Source organism: Fulmarus glacialis, unplaced genomic scaffold (genome assembly GCF_000690835.1).
Source record: "Fulmarus glacialis isolate BGI_N327 unplaced genomic scaffold, ASM69083v1 scaffold16366, whole genome shotgun sequence".
NCBI lineage: Eukaryota > Metazoa > Chordata > Aves > Procellariiformes > Procellariidae > Fulmarus > Fulmarus glacialis.
In genome coordinates, this window is record NW_009217639.1 from 17866 (window position 1) to 39900 (window position 22035).

Consider the following 22035-nt stretch of genomic DNA (forward strand, 5'->3'; position numbering starts at 1 on the left):
ATTTTCTGAAATATATCATTTTACTTCAGATAGTTTCCCTGACTTTACTGTTTAGCCAGGTTGCCATTTTTTCCTAGTTTGTTTAAAGGCTTCTTTTATGTGAGGGCAAGCAGTTATCTTCTGCCAGTGAGCCTTACAAAAGCATGATCAGGAAATAATTATAGCAAACTGTTTTGGCTAAGCATTTGTACAAAAGGGCATACAGAGAAAAATGAGCCAGAATATAAGCACAAGTTTTAAAAACAAAAATAATACATATTTTTAAAACTCTTTATTTTCGTATTTTATAATCCTGAATAAATTACAGTTATTTTGCTTTAACTAGATTTGAAGAATATCTGATTTCTTTAAATGCCTACTGTGTTAAAAATCATCTATGCTAGATGAAAAAACAAAGTTTTCATTACTGGAGAGGCAACCAAGTCTTGCTTCTCTAGCCAGCCTAGCAGTAGAGCAGATGGGTTTGATAGATGGACTATTCGACGGATAAGGAGTTGGCTGAATGGCAGTATCCAAAGAGTTGCAGTTAATGGCTCAATATCCAAATGGAGATCAGTAACAACTGGTGTCCCTCAGGGATCCATATTGGGACCGATACTGTTTAGTATCTTTATTAATGACATAGTGGGATTAAGTGCACCCTCAACAAGTTTGCAGATGACACCAAGCTGAGTTGTGCAGTTGATATGCTTTAGGGGAGGGATGCCATCCAGAGGGACATTGACACGCTTAAGGAGAGGGTCCGTATGAACTGCATGAAGTTCAACAAGGCTGACTGCAAGGTCCTCCTGCACCTGGGTCAGGGCAATCACTATCATCAGTACAGTCTGGGTGTAGAATGGATTGGGAGCAGCCCTGAGGAGAAGGACTTGTGGATGTTGGTACATGAAGAATCGGACATGAGCCAGCGATGTGCACTTGCAGCCCAGAAAGCCGCTTGTATCCTGGGCTGCATAAAAAGAAGCGTGGCCAGCACGTCGAGGGAGGTGATTCTTCCCCTCTCTTCCACTCTTGTGAGACCCCACCTAGATACCGCATCCAGTTCTGGGGTCCCCAGCACAAGAAAGACATGGACCTGTTGGAGCAGGTCCAGAGGAGGGCCATGAAAATGATCAGAGAGCTGGAGTGTGTCTCCTATGAAGAAAGGCTGAGAGAGTTGGGGTTGTTCAGCCTGAAGAAGAGAAGGCTTCAGGAGAACTTATTGAGGCCTTTCAATACTTAAAGGGAGCCTATAAGAAAGATGAAGAGTCTGTAGTGATAGGACAGGAGGTAACAGTTTTAAACTAAATAGGAGTAGGTTTAGGTTAGATATAACGAAGAATTTTTTTACTATGAGACACTGGAACAAGTTGCCAGAGAAATTGTGGATGCCCCCTCCCTGGAAGTGTTCAAGGTCACGTTGGATGGGGCTTTGAGCAACCTGATCGGGTCAAAGGTGTCCTTGCCCGTGGCAGGGGGGTTGGAACTAGGTGATCTTTAGAAGTCCCTTCTGACCCAAACCATTCTGTGATTCCAAGTGGAGAGGGATTCCTGGTTGACTATTAATAAACGTAACGTATGAATTTGCTGAAGATAGAGCAAAGAATATGTGTGCTGTCAGTAGGTATTCAGGAAGATGTTTGTGCATGTGAGGATATCTGTATTCAGAAAAGTGGGGTTTTTTGGCCGTCTTTCATTTGGATTAAACCATGCTGAGGATGTCTATGTTTTATGTAGTTAAATTCTGTTTAATACTAAAAGATTGAGTTAAGAAATTTTAAGAAATGTCACATTTCTTAATTTTGTAAGTGAAACTTAGTTTTTTCAAAAGCAAAAAGCAAGTGTTGCATTAAATGTTGCAAAATTGCAAGTAGGTATTTCACACTGGGCCCTCACTTTGTCCCTAGTACAAATGCTGCTGCTTTGGGCTTCTGCCATGCACTGACAGACCTAAATCACCAGTTTTCTAAGTGAATGTGGTTTTTAAAACAAAATGTATTTATAGGAAATTAAAAGCTTCTTAAAGATAATTAAGAAAAAATTCAGAAGAATGATTTTTTTTTTTTTTCTTGGCTTCTTCCAGGTACTAAATTTGGGATTTGTGTTTTCCTTTAAACAGCTCTTAAAACCTGGAACAAGTCCATTGTCTAAAAACCCTATCACTGCAGAAGTATGTTCTTAATTTTGCTGTTTCTTGTGGTTCATTTTTTTCTTTTTCTAGCTTGAATTATCTGTCCTTAATGCTAAATTTGGCTCTCTGCTACCCAGAATAAAGTAATGGGATGCTAGCAACAACCCATATTGCCCTGTTGTTTTTTGGCATATTGCAAATGTGTGGTACTAAGATACCTGACTGCACGCAGCTGGTGAGAATCAGTTATGTGCAGCTCTTCCATTGTTTCCCAGCACTGTGTTGTAGCTTTCTTGGTGCTTTGAACTGCCCCGTCCCCTTTTTTTTCCTGATCATTTCAAAGCTGATGGACTGGTCAGGTGTGGTCCCAGCATACCTACGTGAGTCAGCAGTTATGCCTCCTCATAGCTGTCAGAGGTGAAGGAGCTGCTGTTCCTATCTCTTCTGGGACTGTTTTCAGATTGGCAAGGTGGCTTCTTGAATCTAGGCTGATTTCACATTCGCTCACGTATCTGTGAATTGCTTTTACTAGTATTTTGGGCTTTGAGAGCGCTGACCAAAACTGACTCTGCTAAGCCACTACCTGAATGTAAGCAAAATGTTTCTGGCACTGTAGTGGCCCCAGAAGTAGTTCAGCTGTAGTTGCACATCATCCAGCCAAGCCAGTAGCCAAGGGTGAGTGTCCCACAGTCTGGTAAATCACCTGTGAGTAACTGGAAGTTGAGCACTGAACTATGAGTATAAAACAGAGAAGAAACTGAAACTCTTGATTTTCTGCCTCTTTTCTCCCTTTCCCCTGTGGTGGTGAAGAGCATTTATGTATTTGAATTCTAGAAGCGTATTGCTTTTTGTTGTATAAGAAGCACGTAAGTAATTCAGAATATTTTGCAACAGCAATTAGCATTAGTGAGAAGTAGCAACAGTTGTTTTAAAAGTGGATGTCTAGCTGTGAACTGGTTATAATTTCATGGTTTTAATGGAAGTCCTTTCAAGCTGAGAAGACTGGTACTTATGCTTGGACAAACCAATTTTTTTTCAGTTTCTCTTTTGACAGCTGTGCAAAGTTGTAGTTCAAACTGATTTTGACAGGAAAGGATAGAAAAAAGCATCTCATGTTTGCAGGGAGAAGAAATCTTTGTCTCTTGGAAACTCAAATATGACTGAAGAATATCTACGTTAGCTTCAGAGCGATAAATTATTATAAGCAACCTGGGGAGCATGACCTATATTTAAGATTGTCTAATCCTTTCCACTGTGTGATCCTGTTTACTGTTGCATTTTACTTTGTTAAATGTAAACAGTTCTGTTTTCTGAGGTAGCAGGTTGCTGAAAGTTGAATGAATCTTAGGAAGTTAAAGATATTGTTTGTATCTTTATGGATGTTAATCTAGGTCAATATATTGCATTGCTCAGGACGTTAGTAAAACAGGAGAGGGGTCTTCTGGTTTTGTTTCTGTTTCAATGACCATTTTATGGAAAAACTCCCAATTCTTCCTGTCTTTAGGAAGGAAATAAAAAATTGTCTTTGGATGGTCATTCCCATTATCAGGGCCCTATTTTTGAGCTAATGTGCTTCTAAATATGTGTGTTGTAAACAAAAATACAATGTAAGTTAAGTCAAGAATACCCTTAAAACTGGTTTGGCATTTTGTGTCTGGTCTTTTTATGCATGAAAGCGGCAAATACTAGACAGTCCCGTATCTGTTAACACCTAGGGTTGAAGGAGAGAAGAGCAGCATTTTGTTCAAAGCCATATATTGTGAATAATCAGAGGTTTTCACAGCAAGTAAATAGCCTTGGATGGTGGGAGTCCTGACTCAGTGTGAAGGAAGGAGTTGTTTCCAATTACCACTTATCAATCATAGCTATGAAGTTAGTTAATGTACAGTCCTCACTATATAGCAAACTTCTGATGAATATATGTCATGCTGGATTGCTTCTGCTGGGAGATGTATGTACAAGTAAAAAGAATAGAGTTATTACTGCATCCTGGGAGAAAATTGTTGCAAAACTCCGCTACTCGTGTAGTGTGGCTGTTTTGGTGATTAGATATTAATGAAGTTACAAAGCTGTGTTAAAATTGAGAACCCAGCTGGATTTTTGCTTAAGCATTTGTAATGCTTCTGATACATTATTTCTCTGAGTTAACGCAGTGAATGAAGGAAGTCTATAGTTTTTCCAAATCTGCTGTTTTAAGTGGCAAAATTGCTACATGCTTTTTCTCACTGGGCTGGATTTTTTTGTTTAATGGAAAATGAAAAGATTTGATTCAGCAGGCATATGATGTTGAATATAGTAAGTATTTGGTTAAGCATCTGTTATGATTCCATAAGGGTAGTCAAGTATATTAAATTTTTTGTCCTAGAAAGAAAAACTTAATGAGAGCTACCATATTTACATATCATACGTATTTCCTTTGTAACTTCACCTGCAGGTGTCTGCTGTATTTAGTGCTAGTAAAACCAGGTATATAGTGACCATTGCAAAGAAAAAACTGTTATCTTTTAAGCATTTTGGTTCTTACATTATATTTTATTGGGCCTTTTTACTTTTTCTTAAATGGGGATGCCTTTTCTGGTGCAATATATACTTAAAATCCGATGAAAATTAGAAGTGGCATTTTCTTGTGGAAAAATAATGTATTTTTATACTGCTTAAAACTGCAGAATATATTTCTGATAACTTTTTTTTTTTGGCAGTTGTACTCGCTAAATGATTATAAGCCACCCATTTCTAAAGCTAAAATGACACAGATCACCAAGGCAGCAATCAAGGCTATAAAGGTAAGAAATTGGCTAACTTCTTTTGACTTCTTTTCCATTGCTCATCTGTGTCAAAATAACTGAATAGCTTAAAGAACTTGCTGCAGAACTTTCCACCTCCCTTGTTCTATGTACAATTTCCAAGTTATGATCAAATGTGATAGTGATGGGATTTTCAGAAGTGCAACAGAAGGCTTAATTTGTTGTGTGACTTTTATTTGCTCGTTGTTATATGGCATACAGAAAGAATTCTACCAACTTGACTCTTCAATCGGATCTGAAAGACAGGGTTTTTTTCCTCAGTTTAAAAAGGAAACTCTGACATTGCCTGAGAACAGATGAATAAATACAATACTACAATTCCCTGCTCCACCTCCCTCTGCCCCGCAAAAGGAGAAGATATGCGTGCCTTTGGATCAATACAATTGTTTCAGTTTTATTTTATTTTTATAAATTCCTAGCATACCTTTTCATGGGTGTTGTTCATAGGTTTTATTTTTGATGTTACTTGCCAAACAGCAATGGCACAGCAGAAAACAGCACTGAAAAACGATGAAGGAAAGAAGTATGCCATTAGTGTTAAGCATTAAAACAAATGGAAGCTCAGTGAAAGCTGGAGAGGTGAAAAAGAGGATAGGATAAAAGCTAAAAAGCCATGAACTTATGCTCTTCCTATCTACATTCCTCTGCTGAGAATCAGATACGTTTTCAGATAATGAAATCCATATTGGGATTTTGTGTAATTTGGAGAGAGAGCAATTTGATGACAGAGGGTGAAATTCACTGGCTTTCTTAAATACGCAAAGTCTATGTAAATTACAGTCTATGTGTTGCAGTATAATGAAAATGCTAAAAACTTGTATTGAACATAAACAAGTAGTAAATGATAGTAAATGGTTTTATAAATTAAACAATTAAATGATACCAAAATGTTTTATCATGTGTTTTACTTGGAAATCCTGCTTCCACTCTTATCATTTCAATAAAAACATTTAACTGTGTAGAACAGTTACTGAGATGGTGTAGAGCCACTGTGATTATATATGAGATTTTTTTTTAAAAAAAGGTCAATTTTAAAAAAAAAGTATTCAGTAGATGTTATAAGGTCTTCCTATACTCATGTTTTTAGGTTATTAAAGTGGACACTTGGAAAATAAATGAAATACAGAGAAGTGCTATGCTATGCTTAGTAACATTAGGCTAACATCTTCAGTCATGTACAATGAAATAACAATATGTTTTCGAAGGAACAATTATATTATTTTCTTAGCTCTCACTAAATAAGTGCATGTTATTTTAAAAAATCCAGTGTAAAAAAAACCTTCAGAAGGCACGAAAAAGTGAGATTAGTTTTTTTATATGCTGTTAAATGTTCTAAGGAAGACAGCATACTGACCTGTAGGTGTTGGATTGCTGGTTAATCAACCAAAGTTTCTAATTCTGTTTTTACTATCAATATTGCATGACTTGAACAAGTATATGCACCTTCAGATTTTCTCCTCTATTGAAATATTATTTTATTTTACAGTTCTACAAGCACGTTGTACAGAGTGTTGAGAAATTCATTCAAAAGGTAAGTCGGTCACGGGTATTTTGTGTTAGCACTGAGAAAAATTTCCTCATTTTGGATTATAGAATATTGAAGACCATTGGGTTTTAGGTACACATATGGATTAATATTTTTATCACACGTTAGTTTATTTCAGTTTTTAATCACATTCAATTTCTGCTAGTAATCAGTAATCTCAGCTGATCATAACCCACGATGCAGAAAGACAATTCCTTTGTTCTCATTTTGTAGTTATGATATACTTTGATCTGAATGACTGTGGATACAGTCTTAGAACTACTTCTTTGTATGTATTCATTTAACATTGAAAGAGGCTGTCAGTGTAGCCCATGTGAACAGCGAACAGCAAAAGAATTGACAGTGGTTTGGCGAGTGACAGTTGCTTTTCTGCCAGGTTTTCCCATAGATTTTAAAGCTGAAGGGAAAATAACCATTCAGCCTCATCTTTTGTGTAGCAGGAGATGTAATATTTCAGTTGATGGTTCCTGCTAGTAATTTAAACCAAAAAATATTTCTATGGCTAGACTGGAATTACTTTTTGGGAAGATGCAGTATTAATTTAAAGATTCTGAATAACAAATAATGTTATTGTATTTTGTTTTCTTGCAACAATTGTTTATTCTTGGGTAAAACTGCATTTTATCGCCAGTTGGAAATGCATGGATTCCAATTTGTGAGTCTTTCCTCCTTGTCTGCATTGTACTTGATTGTTCAGTTGATCATTTTGGTCCTGAATTTCTTCTCCTTTTGTAAGTTAGGAGTAAATTATGACCAAATTGCCTTTTTATTTTGACAAACAAGCTAGAGAAGTTAGTCTGTTGATGTTGCAATGTTGGATGCAATTTTTCTTTTGTTGTCCATTTGATGAAGCAGTCTAGATTGCTCTGTGTCAGTAACCTGTCTTCCTCATTACATTTTATTCCTTGGTGCCCAGTCTATGCTGCAGTGCTTTTTGGCATTGGTTAGACAGTGTAAATGGGGTTCAGCTTCAGCCTGGTGTTTTTAACTGTCTCAGAACAGTTCATGAATTAATTATTTAGGTACTCGAACATCAGTCCTATGTGGAAAAGGTGTCATATGTATGTTTCATGGCACTAGTAAAGACTAGCAGTATAGTATACTTTACCATCACTGATAGTGTTTTGTCAAGTAGTTGTCTTTGACAACGTCACCTCTGACTTTTTTCCACCTCTGATCCCTGTTTAATACTACAGGTGGACATAGGAGGATGAGAGCAGGTGTACATCTTATCCATCTCTGATCAGTAGCACTTTGCAGTTTCACATCCCAAAATTAATCCTGAATTGCCCGAGTTCCAAAATGCTGCTTTTTAGTTGCAGTGGCTGTGATTAGCAATTCTGTATTCACAGGCATGAGAGAAGTTTTATGCTCTGAATGAAAAAGTGGTAGTTTGTCAGGAATTGGACTGGTTGTTCGTGACCCTTCCACAAGCTACTAAGAGTATGGCTTATCTTCGCACATTTGTTTTCGGTGTCCAGTACTACTTGATAAGGGAGTTCTGCACTGTCCATTGCCAGTTAGAGAAGGCAGATGTATGTTGTTATTGATAACCTTCTTAATGATCACTCTGGATTAGATGTTTCCCTTTGGTGGGCTTGATGTGTTTTTTTCAGTATGTCATGAACAATTTAGTGAAACACGCAAATTATTAATAACATCAAATAGTAAGTTCTTCTGTTAGTAGAATTGGAGATAAGGAGATGAAAACTCTTTTCTAGACATTTGATATTTATGGACTTAAGTTGTATGTTTGGAAGATAATTGGGTTATTTTTCTGGAAACAATCATTTCAAGTTAAAGCTCAAAACTACTGAATCTTCTATTAAAATCTGCCATAGACTTGTCCAGAGTGATGTCAGTGCCATCTCAATTAGTTTACTGTTGGTTCTTTCCTACTCCAGTATTTTCTTTCTTCAAAATTAATCTCATGAGGTTACTGAAACTTCAGGTGAAGTAATTGTCCATGACATTATTTATTTTGTGGCACTTAACTCACTGGTCTGTTGTCATTTTGATTGACTGTTTTATTCTCTGGCAAAACATCACTTCAGGGGTCAAATGACCACATTCCATATATGTAAGGATATTCCACTGTGAGAGCAAGACTTGAATAATTTCTTTGAGTAATCAAATTATCTTATTGCTTAGACTCACTAGGAAAATATGTGAACATTTGTTGTGTAAAAACTCGTCTCATCTCAGATTGGGGATATGCAGGCTCACTGCCCCAGCTGCCATTCTTCTTGATTAAATTTTTTATTTGTATTTTATTGTCTTTTCCATTTTTACCATCTGTATTATTACATTAATTATAATATTTTTTTGCTTTCTGTATATGCCATGTTTTTAAATACTCCACCTAGCATATTTGCTGAGTTTTCTTACTAAATATCTGTGGTTTTTATTAATTTCAGTATTGTGAAAACCTGTCTGTTCTGTATGCAGAATACTCTTAATTTTGGTAATAATTTAGCTAAAATTTGAGTAGCTACAATACATTCAAGTGATTCTCTGAAGACAGTGTATTATATGCAATTAAATTTTAATTTCATGATTTTAATAATGCACATTTATTCTTAAAAGGATGCCACACGCATTCCTAAAAATAAAGAATGCCATACTTAAAAACACTGTACCATGTTTAGAGCCTAAATAAATGCTTTATTGAGGTTGCAAATGTTAGTAAATCAGCACTTTTCAAAACAGGAAGTTTGTATCTAGGCTATGATAAAATTAGTAGTCTGAAGAGTTTGTTTGGCACTGTATTAGAGATGATGAATTTAGTGTGTTACGTAGTATGTTTATAGACTATCTGGATCAGAGAGGGAATGGGTGCTTTCCCATGTTTTCTATAGTACCTTGTGTTATGATAAGCGTGTACAACCAATATTCATAAGGTGAATCCATGTCATAGTATATTACAGTGATGACTTCGTTATATTTTTGTACCACTTTTCGTTCTGTCTTAAAACTGGTTGCACTAGTCTGGTGCAATTACTTTGCAATTAAAAGGCAAAAAAATTAGCTTTAATTCTTAACTAAGTAAAATTACCTAAGTAATTAGTATTGTAGTTAGCAGACATGCTTTATAAATACAGTGCTGTTTGTAAATTAAGCAAGTTTTCCACAGTTTTAAAATAAGTATCACTGATACATTCTCAACCAAACAGATGTCCACATAAATATGTTCTTGTTCTGGTGGGAGCAGGATATACCACATGCTACTTACAACAATGTAAAATAAAGTAAACAAATGTTAACTTTAGTGTTGACTTTGATCATAAAGAAGGACTGAAATATTTTGAATTGTATTTACAGCTAGTCCCAATGTACTATTAAGAATTTGGTCATGCTTTATGCTGTTCTCTTAAAATAGGTGTGTTCATTTAAAAAGGGTATGTCGTTCATGTGCTAATTTTTAATAACTATATTCTAAAAAGTTTTTTAGTGGTAGTAAATTGATTTTAAACCATTTACATATCTGCAGAACACGTCTAGATGTGGTAATCAAAGATTAAAGGTTAGCTATTTTTGAGAGGGTTTCATTTTTCAGGACAATTTGTTAAATAGAGAACACTTTGGTAATACTTTAACCTATTTAAAAATTAGAGAGGACTGTTCATATTTACTCTGCCATTAATGGTTTCTGGTATTTTTCACATATGCACATTTAAAATTATTATTCTTTGTAGTGCAAACCAGAATACAAGGTACCTGGTCTGTATGTCATTGACTCCATTGTAAGACAGTCCCGGCATCAGTTTGGGCAAGAAAAGGATGTATTTGCTCCAAGATTCAGCAATAACATCATCAGCACTTTCCAGAACTTGTACCGTTGTCCTGGGGATGACAAGGTAAAGCACTTGTTATAGTTTTTTTCTAATTAAAACAATCTTTAGTATGTTATCTATAAAGAATAAAGATTTTGATCTCACTTTTTGCTTGCTAAAGTGGATCTAATTATAGACTTACATATTTATATGTATTTCTTTTAATTTTGCTTGTCTGAGTGTAGGGATAGGGGAAGACATATCCAATTAGATTAATTAGAATTTTGAAAAGGTTTTCAGGAAGACTGGATGGATTTGTGTTAATGTATTTTGATGGGAAAAAAAATTAAGCGGGAATTTGGTAGGACAGGAAGTTGTAGTCAGTCTTTTACTGTCGTCTTCCCTCTTCAGTGAGAAAATTAACGAGCAGGTTTTGTATAGTGTCAAGGAAAAAATAATCTTTCTTGGTAGCATTAACTTCAGTGCAAACTAGTGTGTTTTGGACTGAAGGAGCAATAGAAAAATAGCAAAGTATCTTAAAAGTTAATTTTCCTTTGATACTAAGTCAACCAAGAGCTGAATAAGGCCTAACTTGAACAGTTTGACCCAGTAGTTCAGCTGTTCCCGTGGACCACAGTGGTCAAGATCGCTACTAAATTATCTTTATAATAGGTTGGCTGGAAATAGCAGAGGGTGCAGGCAGTTTAATTTCCTTCATACTTCACTGATCTTACAATAGCTAGAGTTTCTTATTATTGAATTGAAAAATTACAAAAAGATGTGAAATGCTAAGGGCTTCATCTCCACATAAATTTGTGTAATAGAGTCATTAAGTCAAGTAAAGTGAGGCAGGACACTGCAGGAAGAGAAAGATAGGTTATTCTTTGAATAGTCGCATGCCATCCTACAGCTGTATTTTTCAGCCAAAGATCTGAAAACCCAAGGTATCCATGGAAGGTGATTAAGGCAAGTTCAGCCATTGCGTGTCTCCTGTAGTTGTCTTCGGATTCTTGTCTTTTTACAGGAGTTAGGACCTCTGCAGGAAAATATGTCGGGATCTGCAAATTTTAAGTGGTTGAAAAACTCTGCTATGGTCTGTCTTTTCTGCAACCGAGTTCTGAGGTGCTGCTGGGCAGGTTATTTAAGTTAAATGACATTTTTCCAGTCTAGTTTTAGGTTATCTGCATGATCAACTTGTGCTGTTTCACAGTGGTTTACATATACACAGGCATGATAGTTAAGTTATATTTTTCTTCATTTAGCTGTATTCCTTAAGCAGTATTAGTTTGTTTTGTATAATCATTTAGCTTACTACTCTGGGAAATATATTAACACGGGAATAGTCTGACCTGTTGAAGAAGGAGAGCTGGCACAAGGATGGGTGCCAGTACTCAGTTTGTGTCTGGCTTTAAAAAAATATAGTAAATTTATTGTAGGGTAGGAAATAGTGCCACTTACTGTGTGATATCTCAGTGCACGGCAACTATTGTGTCACATTGGAGGTGTTTGATGTTGTCGTCGTTTAACCCCAGCCGGCAACTAAGCACCACACAGCTGCTCGCTCACTCCCACCTGGCAGGATGGGGGAGAGAATGAGAAGAGTAAAAGTGAGAAGGCTCATGGGTTGAGATAAAGACAGTTTAATAGGTAAAGCAAAAGCCGCGCACGCAAGCAAAGCAAAACAAGGAATTCATTCACTCCTTGCCATCGGCAGGCAGGTGTTCAGCCATCTCCAGGAAAGCAGGGCTCCATCACGCATAACGGTTACTTGGGAAAACAAACGCCATCACTCCGAACGTCCCCCCCCTTCCTTCTTCTTCTTCTCCCCCCAGCTTTATACGCTGAAGATGACATCATATGGTGTGGAATATCCCTTTGGTCAGTTGGGGTTAGCTGACTCAGCTGTGTCCCTTCCCAACTTCTTGTGCACCTCCAGCCTACTTGCTAGTGGGCTGGTGTGAGAAGCAGAAAAGGCTTCTGTGAAAGCACTGCTCAGCAGTAACGAAAACACCCCTGTACTATCAACACGCTTTCCAGCACAAATCCAAAACAGCCCCGTACTAGCTACTGTGAAGAAAATTAACCCTACCCCAGCCAAAACCAGCACAGATGTGAAGAGGGATAGTAAAACATAGTCTGTTTATGGTCTGTAAAGCTCCTATCAGGTTCGTTTCTAGGATATTTTTCACCTCAGTTAGGGAAAATGTATTTTGCAGTCTGAAGTCTTGCTGCTATGTTGTGTATGGATTCAGTATTATAGGAAGGTGTGCTGTGAAAGTAGTTACCGTATATCTGACGCAGCACAAAATTGTGCTGTCAAAGATACCAAGGTTACGTACCTGTTTTCTAGCATTTTGATGTTTAATCTGATTAAAAGGCATAACGGAGAAACACAACGGGTTTTTTTGTTTGTTTTTTTTTAAAATCAAGCAGAAGTATAGTAGCATTTCAATTAAAGTAGCCAAAAAACCTGCACTGATTCCTTTGTCTGGCTCAGCCATGGAAAATGCAAGGGGAAGATAGATACTGAGGCACAGAAACAGTTTTATATTCCTGTTCTGGATAGAAGAAGGAAGTTAGAGCCTCTGATGGACTTGTTGGGTACTGCCTTACAAAACAAACTTTCAAAGAAGAAAGTCTCACGCACTGTAATGCTGAATGGAAGCCTTCAGAGATTTCTTGAAAGCAACACTAAATTACATCTTCCATGCAGTGAAAATTCAGCACTTCTCTCTATTAAATTTAAGTATCCTCTTGGAATTCTGGGCAAACAGACTTTTTTTTTCTTTGGTTTAAACACTGTGTGATTAAGTACTCTATATTCATGTTTTATAGAATTTAAATAATTAAACCATCTTCATGACAGCAAACACAAGATTCTATGAAGAACTTTCTGTTCTTTATAATACAACTAATTTTTTTTTTCCCCTCAAATAAGCAAGGTGTCTTTTTCCATTACATACATTACTATCCAACTTTTCAAGATCAAGCAAAATCTTGCCTCTGGGTAGAAGTGAAGCTTAGAAAAGAAAAGATTTGGGAACAGATTAAAACAGTGGAATAGATATGTATTTGCAAGCTGAACAATGAGTTACATCTGATGGAATTGTATGAAGTCTTAATTTTGATTTTTTTTCCTTTCCCGTGATCCACATTTTTAATATTACTATGTAATTTCAATAGGGAATTGTGTTCCAGTTTCAATTCCTCACTTCATCAAGAGAGCTTTCAAAATGTTGAGCTACTTTACTACTAAAAGTATTTAGCAGTCTTATTAGTATAAACCCATTTTTCAGTGGACATAAGTAATTTTGGTTCATAGGTAGATCAGAATTGCATTCATGTTGACTGCAAAAGTTCAGGAAATGAATAATTCCTTGCTTTAATTATTAGTAATGCTTTAAAATATTTCCTTAAAATAATTTTCCTTCCATACCATCTTCCAAGAGTGAAGGTATAAAAGTGTCGGATACATTTGTTTTGTTTTTGTTTTGTTTTACTATATCTCATTTTCTGCTGAGAGAAGACTGTCGCTATGTGCATAGTGTGTTTTTACTGTTGCCTAGGCATCTTACATAGGTCAGTCTCAGGTTCATAGGTTAGACATCTTTGGTATGACCCAGTATAATTGTTCTTACAGTTCTTACTGTTTGTAAACCTAAAGGTGCTTCAATCTAGACAGATTGACATTGCTTGTTAATAATTCCATAATTGAAAATAGCAAGCATGACTCAGGCCTTTTGTTATCCTTTCTTCATTTTAGAGTAAAATTGTTAGAGTGCTAAATTTATGGCAGAAGAATAATGTGTTCAAGAGTGAAATTATTCAGCCTCTCTTGGATATGGCAGGAGGGAGTTGTGACCCCTGTCTTGCCCAGCACTACAGCTGCTATGAGCAACAATACACCAGGTAAACAAAAATAGGTTAAAATCATACTTTGAATCAAAACACTTGTGTTAGCTTTGGTATGTTTGCTGTTAACATGCTGAAAAATCTTGCTGGTTTCCTTTAGACAAACCAAATGAATGCTAGAAAGAAATATATTATAGCCGATGTCCAGATCAGAGAAATAGCAAAACCAAGAGGCAGCCTGTTGTGTTTACTTTGCAACTGTATCTTATAAATATATTTAGGTTGAGTAACAGTGCAATAAGACCTAGTTTTGCATTCGAAAGTCAAAACAGTAGATCACTGACAGAGTTAAAAACCCAACACAGCACTTAATGCAATCTTTGTTAATTAGTGGTGCCACAATTGGGAGAAATGATACTCAGTACTTCTTTGCTATCCATAGGATTGAGCTTGCTGTATCATGTCAGACAGCGGTCCTTTGCTTTTGCTGGCTGACAGGCAATGATTTCAAGGGGAAAAAACATATTGACGATATAAGCTGCAGCCAGTGACATACTTCCCTCTCCCTCAAATCTGAAGTATGTGGGCCAGAAATCATGCTGGAGAATCACGTGGGCAAAAAACTGCTCATGGAGTATGTCTCAAGTTAATAAACACTAACATTATTATACATGCAGACTTGATCATTTTGTGCTCTAAAGCATCTTCCTTACTTATGTAGGTAGATGGCAGGGAACTGGCTTTTCAACTTTTTTTGTTTGGTGGAGATTTTTTTCATTCAAGATTGGGATATATGGGAAATTTTACATATAGAAATTGTTTTTTGGCACATATGGACCTACTTTTGTCACCCACCTTTTGCTGATTTAATTGTTTTTTGGCACCTGTGGACCTGCTTTTGTCACCCACCTTTTGCTGATTTAATTGTTTCTTGGCACATATGGACCTGCTTTTGTCACCCACCTTTTGCTGATTTCATGCTGAAAAGCAGTTAGGTTGACAAATCCACCTTATTTTTCATTGGTGTCTGTAAACATGTAAAAGTTCTAGCTCTTGGATTGGATTTACTGCATCTTCTAGCTCAATATTTTTTATTGTCATTACTTTGATTACTTTAAATTGTTGAAATCACAGCTTTTTTCTAATCCTTTTTTGAACTCGGATGCAAGTTGTCTTTTAAAATGGTAATCTAGTCATTTACATTTAGTGTTCATCAGTATATCTCTACTTCTGAGCTAAAAGTAGGACTATTTTCAGGATTGGAGGATTATTCTGGATTATGGCATGAAACTAATTATCAGATTGCTGATTTAGTCTCAGTGTTACTCTTGAAAAAAAAAAGATAAAACGGGCAATCCTCTTGAATCCAGCTGCTACGGGTTGAAATTTTTAGTAGAATCCTTAAGGCTCCTCCTGGGGATAAAGTGCAAGTCCAGTAAGTTCTGGACTAGCAGACACTTCTGAGTAGACTGCTAACAATTATCATTTGGTATATATTGTTTCCACTAAATGGTTTGGATTACTGTGTGAAACATATTTATTTTGCATTTGTCAGTGTTTTTGTTAGTAGTTCCCATAGGTCAATAGTGGAAAGAGCTGTGAATTACACAAAGTAATCCTGCTACTTGAGGAATGTTGATGTGAGTCTGTGTTATTTCTGTGCGCTCTATGTGTGTGTCAGAAAAATAGTTTAAATTGATGTTAATACAGTGCTTTCTCAGTATTTAATAACTGGTTTTGATGTCCTAGGAAGATTATAGTATCTTTATAATTTGATTTCTTGCAATCCTGCAATCTTTGCTGTAGAAAATAAACAGAAATGTTCATGTCTGGTTTATAATTTCTTTTTACAGCAGGTTTTTGTTTTCCTTCTCTAACACTATTTCTAAGTCTATAAGTTAAAATATTTTGGCATATTGGATTTTTTCTTTTCTAGGAACACCTGTGACTCCAGTTACTCCAGCCAATGTGGTGCAGAGTTTACCTGATCCTTGGGTATCTCAGATTGCTAATACAGATACTCTTGCTGCTGTTGCACAGATTTTACAGAGTCCTCAAGGCCAACAGGTAAATATTTTGTAGACAGTTACACTGTACACTGTTTGATACTTTGTGTCTTTAAGGTACACTAAAGGAATACTGCTTTCATGAGTATCTCTTAGTTTTGTGTCCGGTATCCATGTTAACTATCCCATGAGGTTGTTCATCACAAGTAAGTTCCAGGTACGCTAAAACTTGTGTTTCCTTTTGTAACCAACCCTGTTTGTTCCTTAAAAGTATCACAGAATGTGACTTGAGATAAGATGGTCTGTAATACATACTTTTCTATATAGTATTGCAGTTGGCTAAATCAAGAACAGCATTAAGATTTCATGGATATAGGTATAAAATAGAATGCCAGTTTAAGTATATTTCTCTGCTGGATGCCCCCAAGAAGTTAAACTTTGTACAGAATTATATAATGGGAATGTACTCATTCTGGAAGTGCATTGTGTGTTGATTCTTTTCTTTAGTTTTCCATCAGCTAAATGTAGTTTTTATTTTGCAGCATTCAAAAATAAGGTCTTAGAAGTGACTGTGTTCCTCAGTTTCTAAATGCTCAACTCCAAAAAAGTGGCTTGATGTGCAACATGCGTTGAACTGCTTGTCCTCTTAACCCACAGCCACATAAGTTGAGTGCACACAATCAACTTTCTGTAAAAATGTAGATCATTGTTTTTCAGTTTATGCTAGAACTCTGGCACCAGCATAACTTTGGCATTATGATTTTCATTTGGACTGAGGAGTAGGATGTTTTACCTGCTGGTGTACTGAACAAAAATCCCATGCATATGAATGAGAAGCAGGCACCAGTGAACTGTTACGAAGTACTGATGCTGACAGTAACAACAACTTTACTTAGAGAGATTGTTTTACAGTGTTCAGCTAAGCAGAGTCATCTGTAATTGTTCATAAGTCAAGCAAAGGGAATATTTTCATCTGATTACACTGAAATTGATGGGTCATTGAAAAGCAGAGCAAAATGAGTTTGTGGGGTAGTTTGTGAAATGTGGAGGAAAGATAGTGGAATAAACAAGGAAGGGATGGGAAGTGAGAATGGGAAATATATGGAAAGTCAGTAAGGTCATTTTAAAGATTATTACCTGGAGAGTATTCAAAAAAAAAAAAAAAAAGGAAAAAAAAGGATGAAACAAAAGAAAAAGGTTATGAAGATGAGAAGGGAATTAGAGTTTCAAAGACAGCAGATCACAAAGAAATAACATTTGGATATTTAGCTCAAAATGGTAAAATGAGGAAGAGAATGGATATTGGAGAGGGAAAAGATGGCCTTAAGCAGAAATATGGAGACAGACTGGGTATGCAATAAATATGTACATGCAGATCTCTAGGATTCGTAGATGAACTGCGACGTTTGCTTCTATCCTATCTATCTCTTTTTTCTTCCTGTTCTCCAAGCCACTCTACCTCCCCCCAAGCTCCAAAGTCCTTGATTTCATCTTAAGCTTGTGTTTTATGGGTGAGAATGCATGCAGGTAAATTGAGAGTCTAGACATAGGAGAGGGCAGAGTAAGAAAGGTGTGACCAACAAGAATGTGAAAATAGCTATAATGGTGACCACCCAGGATTTTCCCACTCCAGGGCTTCCATCTCTGCTTCTTCAGTTTGATTCCTTCCTACTCAGAGCAGCGCACAAGGTGGACCAGTCATGTTTGCTCATCTTTTGTGGATCGGCCAAGAAGGGAGGGGGGAGCTCTTCAGCTTTGCTTATTGCAGTAATCAGTGAAAGCTCTTGGTGAGGTAGAACAATAATGGAAGCATTTTCAGAGGCTCTGCTGTATAAGGAGTCTGTATAACTGTTTTTAAAGAATAGGAAGATTTGTTTCACATTATCAGAAGGTAACTATAAAACAATCTTGAAAAAGGGTCATACTTTTTTTATGCATTATGGAAAAGGAGATCAACCTAATCAGCTTATGCAGAGTTTCTAGTGAGCCCTAGTAAGAAGGGAGGGATTGAACCCTATAAGAGTTCAGTGGTGAACCCCATGAGGAGGTGGACTATAAACGTGAAGATAATCAGGGACTTATGTCAGCATAGTTTGAACTACCTGGATTTGCTCAACCTTTTTTCCAGAAATACCCAAAGGTAAGGCTCCAGGGGTTTACCTCATGGAAGGTCAAAGGACTGCTTTCTCTAATTCCATGGTGCTTTAGGACAGCTTTTTTCCATGGGAATAGTTTTTTTTCCTTTTATGTTAAGGCAAATCTGTACAATTTTATGTGAGCATCTCTGTTCAACAAATGAAGAGATCTGCACATGAAAAAGTCTTTTATTTCCTCATTGGGACAGCTCCTCTTAAAAAATTATGTACAAATAGGAAGTTGGAGTAAGGAAATCAAGATATACCAGGCGATTGGATTGTACGTTTGTTCTCAAAAAACTATGGAAGATATTCTATTTTTCTTTATTTTCTCGTCTAGATTTGAAGGAAGAGACTCTTAGGGTATCCTGATATACTCTGATGAAATGTCTTGGGTCCATTCACTACACTTTTTAAAGTTTCTTCTCTGATAATACTTAGTACTTATTCCAGTACAATCCTAGACCTCTCCTGGGTTGCGAGTGGAGTTATTTAAACAAACAAACCAACCACCCCAACCACCACCCCACCCCCAAAACTATTTTTAAATAATATTTGAAAACCCAACGCTATTTTAAAATAATATTTTATAACATTTGTCTTTTGGCATTACCCATATGTTGTTTTTACTGTAACATACTTTGTTGTTACTGTACGTCTTGTTGCCCCAGAGCTGCTGCTTCTGGTTCAGCATTGCATCTAGGCAATTTTTATCCTAAGATAGTACTGCACAGAGCCCAAAGTCTGTGCCATTGCAGGAAGTCAAATTATATTCTCAGTTCCTGGTTAATTTGCTTTTTATGTTTTGTTTACATAGCAAGGGAATTGCATACTATCAATGCAAACCTGAGTTTCAGCATGAGATTTTCCTTGTGACTAATCCAGAGACACTAGTGCAAGCTCTTTGTATAGACATGTTGCATCAGCTTAAAGTGGAGCTTGCAGCAGTGCAGTTACTTTCTCTACATGAATGTTGTTACAGCATACAGATTTTCCTAATGTAGGTGGGCCCTTAGGAAGCTGGAGTAGGCTAACAGATTTTTTTCAGGTCAGAAGGAATCAAACTGGAGAAACAGAAGAGGGGGAACCCTAGAAAGCAGGAAATCCTGAGTGGTGACTGGTCATCATGCAACCTGTCAGAGCAAGTTAGGAGGAAGAAGCATCTGCATGTCTTATCAGCCACAGAAAGCAAATTAGCCAGTAAGTGGGAACAAAATTTGCCATAAATGAAAACAAATTAAGATGAAATAATAGCCATAGGTTAGATGATACTGCATTCCTGAGGGTTTTTTTTTCCTAATTGGAAGGGAAAAAGACTAGTTTGTTTTTTGTTTTTTTGCTTTTAAAAAAATTTTTCTTGTTTAATGCATTTGTTATCTTTTCTCTTCTAGCTTCAGCAGTTGATACAGACACTGCAGATACAGCAGCAGAAACCTCAGCCTTCACTACTTCAAGCCCTGGATGCTGGTCTTGTCGTTCAGTTACAGGCCCTCACAGCACAACTTACAGCTGCAGCTGCTGCCGCTAACACACTTAATCCACTGGAACAGAGTGTCTCTTTTAATAAGGTAGAAGTAGAGTAATAGAAGTTTGAAGAAATATTTATTGTTAAAATACATGTAAGTGAAAGAGTCTTGTTTTGGATTTTATGGTTTGACTTCAGAGATTTTAAAAACATACGAATATACTATAAAGTGCTCTATCTTGAAAATTTAGAAAAAATATCTAGAGAGAGTAGTATAAATGGAAATATTAGTTTTATATGCGTTTAGGCTAAATGGCATTTCATAGAATATTTCGAGTTGGAAGGGACCCATAAGGGTCATCAAATACGAAGATGGATTTGATTTAGCAAAGTTAAGCCATTGTTATATGTTTTTCTTCACACTTTGTAACGCAGTGGTGAGAATGGAGCATGTCTTGTATTTCCCCTTCCTGTGTTTATGATCTGAGGTAGGAAATGATTTCTTACAAGGTAATGAAAGGGAGATATGCAGAAATTTATGTATGCTGTTTTCCCAGAAGAGTAAAACATCATAGGACTTGTAATTTTCTTACATTATAAGTGCCAAGAAAACTCTAATCTTAGCCACAAAATGATAATAAATATAGAAATAAGTTTGACTGTAGTTAAAACTAGTCATGTGATACTTTTTAAAGGATATCAAAATGTAAAAAACAAACAAACCCTGTAGGTAAAGAAACTTTGTGTGTGTTGCAACGTATGTGCCTATCTTAAAAAAAAATTAAATAAGTACAGAATGCAGGAATTTAAGATGACTAATATAGTTGAATGCCAGGTAGCAATAACCATGCTGGCAATGACAGTAGTAATAATATAATATCAGTAGAATAAAAAAGGAAGAACAACTACTCAAAGATGAAAAAATAACTAAATAAATCTTGTTCCATTATCTTTGGAAGAAACAGCTCGTGAGTAGATAATCTCCATAGGATTGTCCTGGAGTGAATAAATAATAAGAATAAGGAAGTCAGAGAACCAAAAAACCTTTTTTTCCTAACGCAGATAATCTCTTTTTCAGGCATTTAGCTGCTCGGAACTTGACAAGTGCTGAGTTTAAAGTTTTAGGACAATTTATCTTATATTTCTAGAATTTGTTCAGCTAAACTCAAATACCTGAAATAATAGAGAGTTGTCACTACCAATGAAAGTAATGCAGCTGTAAAAATAAGTCAGGAAAAAAGATGGCCTGTGCTCATGCTGTATCACAGCTGTAACCCCAACTCGAGTAGGGTATAATCACAGGGAATGAATGCATCAGTTAATAAGGACTGCCTTAATATTTAGATACAAAAAGTAATTAAGAATAGGGCATCACATTGTGGTTTATTCTGCAGACTTCAATTCCAGCGTTTATATGGATAAGTGTACTGATAGGTGTGGCTGTCTCGAATGTTGGACAACTTAACTGAAGCAAACTGAAGGAATTAACTTTCTGATGAGGTGTTTATATACCTTGAGTGAGTTCAACCTGATACTCTTTAGTTAGTTTATGCCAGTAATAGTATGCAAGAGTCTTGTCATGAAAGCTGTCAGCAAAGTGAATGTATATGATTGTGATTTTTGGGACTTCGAAGGTAAGTCTTGTGGGAGGAATTCTTGTGGCAGTGTAATAATTTACAAGCTTTCAGTAGGTATATAGTGTTGATTTGTTCTTGTAAGCTGTGGAAGAGTTGTGTTTATAGTATGTGACCTGTACCTCAGTTCTGCATTATACGAGTAGTGTTAGATTATAATACAACTCAAATTCCTTGTTCAGGGTTCTGTAGCATCTCTGTGAATAAACTGGTAATGTATGTCTTGTTAGTCCATTGAGGCTTTTACTCAAAGGTTATTTAGGCTGCTTTGCAGAAATAGCATGTCAGTTTAGAATTTTTTTTTTTTTTTTTTTTTTTAAAATATGGTTTGGGCGCTGCCATACCTATTTTCTCCTTTTTCCGAGGTTTGAGGATTTCTGAATCTAGGTATTATAGAAGAGTACATATTAATATATATGTATTAATGGGCAATCTTATGTTTGCAATGGTAAGTTTTGGGGATAATAATTTTCCTTGCTTTTTTTTAATGGTTTCTCGGCACCAATATCACCTGCCACTTCTCAATAGCTGAAGACCATGAGTCATAATGATAAAATTCTATTTATTAAACTCTTTACATTAATTATGTACAATTATACATAATTAATTGTATTATTTTTTTACTAGACATGGCAGCCTTAATGAACAAAATGTTAAAAAGACAGTGTTTTTATAGGAAGCATACAATCATAGAATCATAGAATGGTTTG

General features: G+C 36.2%; 1 protein-coding gene across 1 annotated transcript; it reads left to right on the forward strand.

The window, feature by feature from the left end:
- Positions 1 to 746: 746 nt before the first annotated feature.
- LOC104078211 (protein SCAF8-like) lies at positions 747 to 19809 on the forward strand. The gene is given in 8 exon segments (XM_009579755.1): positions 747 to 881; positions 4810 to 4893; positions 6401 to 6445; positions 10156 to 10317; positions 13997 to 14085; positions 14087 to 14142; positions 16022 to 16152; positions 19618 to 19809. Coding segments are annotated over 8 exon segments (894 nt in total).
- The last annotated feature ends 2226 nt before the right edge of the window (positions 19810 to 22035 follow it).